General features: G+C 41.8%; 1 protein-coding gene across 4 annotated transcripts in view; it reads left to right on the forward strand.

Annotated features, from left to right (window-relative positions):
- Positions 1 to 4745, forward strand: part of LOC128744201 (unconventional myosin-IXb-like) — a 153711-nt gene extending 148966 nt beyond the window's left edge. For all 4 annotated transcript variants that reach the window (XM_053841031.1, XM_053841032.1, XM_053841033.1 and 1 more), the window contains one exon: positions 2074 to 4745. In XM_053841031.1, the coding sequence (XP_053697006.1) occupies positions 2074 to 4014 (1941 nt within the window). In that variant the 3' untranslated portion in view covers positions 4015 to 4745. The remainder of the gene's footprint in view (positions 1 to 2073) is intronic.
- The last annotated feature ends 1255 nt before the right edge of the window (positions 4746 to 6000 follow it).

A 6000-nucleotide genomic window follows, 5' to 3' on the forward strand; every position in this document is an offset into this window, starting at 1 on the left:
GGGCAGCTTCCGGACAAAAATTCTATAAAGCCACTGGTTGAAGAGATGTCCCTAGCAAGTTCAAAGTGCTAAGGTTTTTGTAGCTGCGCTCGAAAAACCCAGGTTTTCGTAACAAACAAAGACTATGGATTTAAAATTGTTCTGTCAGGAGTGCCTTAAACATCGTACTTTTTCGTATATTAAAACTCATAATAGACCTGTAAAGTTTTGGGCTAATTTTGCAAACTGCCACTACAGTGAAAAGGATATCAACTTACCCAACTGCCCTCAATTCTGCCTAATTGGGAAATATTGTGCAATTGTCAAACAGAAGTTGAAGAAGTCTGGAAAGGTGACTTGGGATGCAACCGAGATAAAGAGATGGTGGAACAAAATAGCCGCTCAGATTAACCAACCAGAATGTCCAAAATATGATGAGTGCTATTCGAAGAAAAATTCGAAATTTCACCAAAATCAAATTGGAATAATTTTTTTGCTAGTTTCATTTAGTGCAATAGTACTATTAGTACTCAAAATTTTCATTTCATTAAGATCGGTTCCGAGATAGATCCGTGTTTTGGTGTCCAGATATTGAATGGCTGTATTAATCACCTTCCAGTGCTGCCTTCTTTCCTTAAATAACCTTCGGAATACTGATAAATCACATTTACTGACAGCATAATGCCGATAACGTATGCTTTCGCGATCGAAGGCTCTTGTCAGTGTTATTAAACACCGCTATTCTTTATTTCGAACGAAAGTTTTTTCGAACGAAATTTCCGCCAACAAAATCAAAACAAGTTGAACGAAATAAAGGTTTGTTCGAAATACAGAATAGGGGTGAAAGACTTCGTAGCAGATATGGATACTAGGGTGACCTTTCGAAACTGTTGCTCTTACTCCTCGAAACCTGACATCCTATCAAGGTCATGGGCGTAGCGACAGGGGCGTTTTGGGTGTTCGTAACCTCTCCCCCAAAGAAGAAAATTTGTTCTACACTTTCATGCTTTAAATTTCGCAGCCAGCTTTATGGAGCACAGAGAAATCTACGAGACTGGTTGGGATGCTTCGTAAGATTTTTTTTATACCGCCCCAAAAAGGAACTACAAAAAGAGCCAATTGCTGCACTTGCCTTAGACTGTAAAAATTGAATGAGCAATATTTACTCGTTCATATTCAGCCGATTTATACGGCTAAATTTTTATACGGCAGTTAAAACCACTTTATTAGAAAGAAAATATCTGTACTTACCATCACCTTGACGAAGCCCTCTGTGTGATTCGAATGAACCCGATAGTACACTCGAAATCCGAACAGACCACTACGTACCATCGTAGATTGAATCAGTTTGATAAGCTTCCTGGGGAAGCTGTTCTCGTTTATTTCACAGCTCTTTTCGGTCGATGATATCATATACGGCTTTGAAGTCAACGAACAAATGATGTATGGGCTTTTTCGAGAATCTGTCAATATTTGATCCGTTGAAATATCTGTACTTTTAAGGCTACCCTTCCCAACTGCGTTACATAATTAGTGAATTATACATTTTCCGGTTCACGTGCAGTCTGTCCGACTCGTTCTGCATGGTTCTACACTGCTCGCTCTATTCGCGGTCCTTTCAAATTGCAATTTTGTTAATCTCGGGCTGTTTTTTCAAAATGCACTGAAATTTTTTTTAGTTCTTGGACGGGTCGCCATTGTGGTGCTTACATGGTTGTCATGAAATTAAAAGATCAGGCATTTCTCGTGTTAATTAATGTTATCAGGATATGTGCAATAGTTTTTGAAAGAGAAAATTCACTAGTTAATCACCGGTGTTCTGAATGAATCATCCAACATAATAGTATCAAATATGAATTAATATTTCTCAAATGTTCGACTAAATTGAAGCGAAACCATATAGATGCTTTGAAAATCGTCGAGTCATATAACCTTTTACTTTGACAAGAATCCCTAATCTTCTATTGATTCGTATAATTACAAGCTTTCGATTCGCCAAAACTCTTCGTTTTCAAATTTCGATTCTTTCTCATCACTTTAACGTTATGCACAAACTAAATCATCTAAATCCATTTTCTTCCGTCTATTCCACAGGTCTGCCAAAACTGTCGACTAACGTGCCACAAGCGGTGCTACCTGAAGTCGGTGGCGTGCAGCAAGATTGCCAACTCGGGACCGCTGGTTCAGGGCATGACGAGCGTCGGTGGCACCGGAGGCACCGGCAGCGGAGGCGTTGTTTGCGATAGCGGTGTGCAGCCCACGAAGCTGTTCGGCGTTCCGCTGACGGCTCTGTGTGCCGGCAGCGATGGTATTAAGATTCCGGCACAAATCTACAGCCTAATCATGATGATCGAGATGCACGGACTGTACTCGGAAGGTATCTACCGCAAGAGCGGTGTTAGTTCGAAGATTAAGGAACTGAAGGGCAAGATGGACCGCGGTATGGGAAGCGCGGACGAGATGGACTACGAAAGCTACAACGTGCATGTTCTAACGAATGTACTGAAATCGTTCCTGAGGGAAATGCCAGAACCGCTGCTAACGTTCGACAGGTATGACGATTTTCTAAGGGCAGCGGATTTATCGGACAGTAACGATAGGGTGCAGACGTTGCTGTCACTGATCAAAAAGATTCCTCCGGCGCATCACTGTCTGCTGGAGAGGTTGATCTTCCATTTGGCACTGGTTGCCAAGTTGGAACAGTACAACCGAATGTCGGCCAGTTCGTTGGCGATTGTGTTTGCCCCTTGCGTGCTGCGAACGAATCGGTACGTTCCAGCGCAGGACAGCCTAAACGATATTGGTAGGCAAACCAAGTGCATGGAAACGTTGATAACGCAGAAAATGCTTAATGTGAAGAGTACCCTCGCGGATATTGACACGTTGGATACGGCAGCGCATACGGCCACGACCAGGTTAAGTACATTACGAAGCAGTAAAGTGTTCACGCAGGAAGAAATGGTTACTAACTCACGTAGTGGAGGAGGAAGTTTGGAAACCGAAACCGAAGAGATGTTGCTGGAAGGACATATCCAGGAAATCAAGAAGGAAAAGGCTTTGCTAACGTCGACGCTGCCTAGTCTAGCACGAGCCAGCTCGGACGATGATCTACTGTCGACGGATCTAGATGGGGAGGGCGGTAGCTTGGATGATCTGAGTAGTAGTAAGGATAAGGATTTGGACAACAGTTACAACAACGTGATCAGCGATAGTGGTATCTCGATTCGGTACCAACCGCCGTCCGATCACGGAAGCAGTAATGTTAGTCTCAACAATGACGTACCAATGGCTGTGAGTTATAATTTACGAGATCAAAGCATCGATTACTTCCATAAGGTAGGCAAAACGAAATCTCTATCCCACCAAACGCTGTTGGATCGGGAAGCATTTCTTAAAAGCGGTAGTCATGGCAGTGGTTCCGCTACTACTCCTCAGTCACCGACAGCCACCATCACCGCGTCGTCTTCGTCTCCTTCGTCCTCGTCGGCTCCGTCTATGATCAAATCGCAGAACGGTAGCTCGAGCAGCGTCAGCAATAATAGCAGTAGCAAACGATCCGATAGTCAACAGATGAATCTCAGCCATTCGATGGTGACCCTGTCGACCGAGGGTGGTCGCAGTGGTGGATCTGCCAGCAACTCCTCATCGTCCACATCGGATCTGCAGCGTCAGAAGCCGATCATTATGCGTAGCATATCCGGTGGTTACGAACCGTCATCGTCACTTGCCAGTTCGGTTGGCGTTGGCGGGGCCTCTCAGAAAATTCTAATTCAGCAATCCGCTTCGATTCCGATCGCTGCTACGTGCGCGTCGTCTTCGTCGTTGGGCAACGTGAGCAGTGGCGGCAGCAGCATCAGCAGCAGTGTGCTGAAGGATAATAGCAAAGAAGCGAAAATGAACCGGCGAATGTCCGGTAGCCGACGGCAAAACAGTGGCAGCGGGGGACCACCACCACCGCCAGGATCGTCTGCCGGCGGGGGTGGCGGATCCTCCGCAGCCGGTAACGGTGGCGATGACGAACCGATTATGGTGTGAATCGTCGTCGGACGCAAGCGAGACACACGCAAGCACCCGAAAAAAAGCTACTAGTTCAGTTTATTTGTTTCGTTTGTGTTTATTCTTTTCGAAATTACTTTATTGTTTTCTTTACAAAGAAAAAGAAAACCGATTCAGTTAGAGGAAGACGTGGTTAATATTGAACGAACGATATCTACTTTTTCGTCCAAGGCGGGTGAAAAATAAACTACTCCAATTGTTAATACAGCCAACCAGACAAGTAAAAGCAAGTCGCATTCAGTTTTTATATGTAATAGAATTATTATTAAAACGATGATTTATTGCTATTAATCCTATTTATAAAGCAAATCGAAGAAAACAATTTGTAACATTGAAACGTGATCATATATAAAAAAGAGGAGAGTTTAACAGATATGATGATGGTGTACGTGAGTTACGATAGTGTTCAAACGATGACTGATGTGTGGGTGTGTTTGTTAAAATGATGTGCGTGGCTGTACGTGTGTGTGTATTCGTACACCTGTGAACAGCCAGCTGTGCGTGCGCGAGCGCGAGTGTTTAGGACGTAGTATATTTGAATATAAACAAACAAACTCATTAAACTACTAAAAAAAGAAAAGAATGGTAACATACAAGCGCATATTAATTCACATATTTAGATAGTGCAGAATGAATCCATATAACAAAATTGGAAGAAAAAAAAATTATATATAAATAACAATCACGCTACCCCCGAAACGAATGATTAAACAAGAAATCTTATTTGAAAACGAATTTAATGGTAACCGTTTTTTTTGTTTTATTTATTTTGTTCTGTTTTTTTTCTCTTGATTCCGAATTGTGTTCGTTTGGGTTCTGTCATTGTTTTTCCTGTTTATCACAGTGTAAAATTGCTGGCTGCCTGGGAGAGAGGTTAATAACCAAGCGGCTCCATTAAAGCTAGCCATCATTGAGAAAGGGGAAAATTGATGGAGCACTGAATAGCTTTTGCTACCTACCGCTTGGAGCGCAGTGCTGTTTCAACGAACTTTTCTCAACGCAGGAGGCTGTTTTCAACCGTGAACTGTTAAAGTGTGTGAAGGAAAAATGGAAGTTACTGTTCAAGTGAAATATTTATCTTTACGGGAAGCTTCATGATCATCATAGCATCACATTATAAATCGTTTACAGTTAACGCACTCCAAAGTGAATGTTAGCGTTGCGGGGAAAACTTAAAAAAGCAACCTCTAAGGCAAGTAATAAACTGTGGTATCTATACCTACTATTCGATTTATTACCCTCAACTAAGACTCAATTTTCTGCAACGTCAGAAAACTAAAAGCTTTATTTGAGAGAAGCTAATCAATTTTGTGATATACTTCACTATCACTCTAACATCCTGCAATGAGGGCGTTTCATTGACAATGATGTTAGATGGGTTCCACGTGAGATTGCCAATATGTACCTACCTACATAGATCTGGAGCAATTGTAACCTATTCTACTTGAAAACCAGTATTTTCTTCATCATGAAAAAAATGCGTCGCTTCTATCGTCCAGGTTTTGATAGCGTTGATCATATGAATGATTCTTTTGATAAAATTATCCATACACCCTGCCAAAGTGAGCTTCGATGAGAACCGAACTGTATTCGAAGAAGCGGTTTGTGTCCCGGCTAATTCCCATCAGAATTCACATATAGGGGGACCCGGGGCAAGGTGGGCACCCCTCCATTCCACAACTACAAAACAGCTTTTGGTTAAAAAACTCCCACAAACTATTAAATTGTGTCGAAACGAAGTAATGTTTTAGAGTTGAACATAAAATATCACGCGCTTGTTGGAAAAATTCCATGAAATAAAATATCGTTCTGACAACCTTGATATAACATTTTGCCATCAGAAAATAAGCATTTTAAATAAATAAAAGATGCTTATTTATAAATTACAGCCCTTTTGCGATTGAACAACATGTACTTTCCCAATTGAATCGTTTAGAAATATTTTTAGTGATTCTTTTATATTTA

Source organism: Sabethes cyaneus, chromosome 3 (assembly GCF_943734655.1).
Source record: "Sabethes cyaneus chromosome 3, idSabCyanKW18_F2, whole genome shotgun sequence".
Lineage (NCBI taxonomy): Eukaryota > Metazoa > Arthropoda > Insecta > Diptera > Culicidae > Sabethes > Sabethes cyaneus.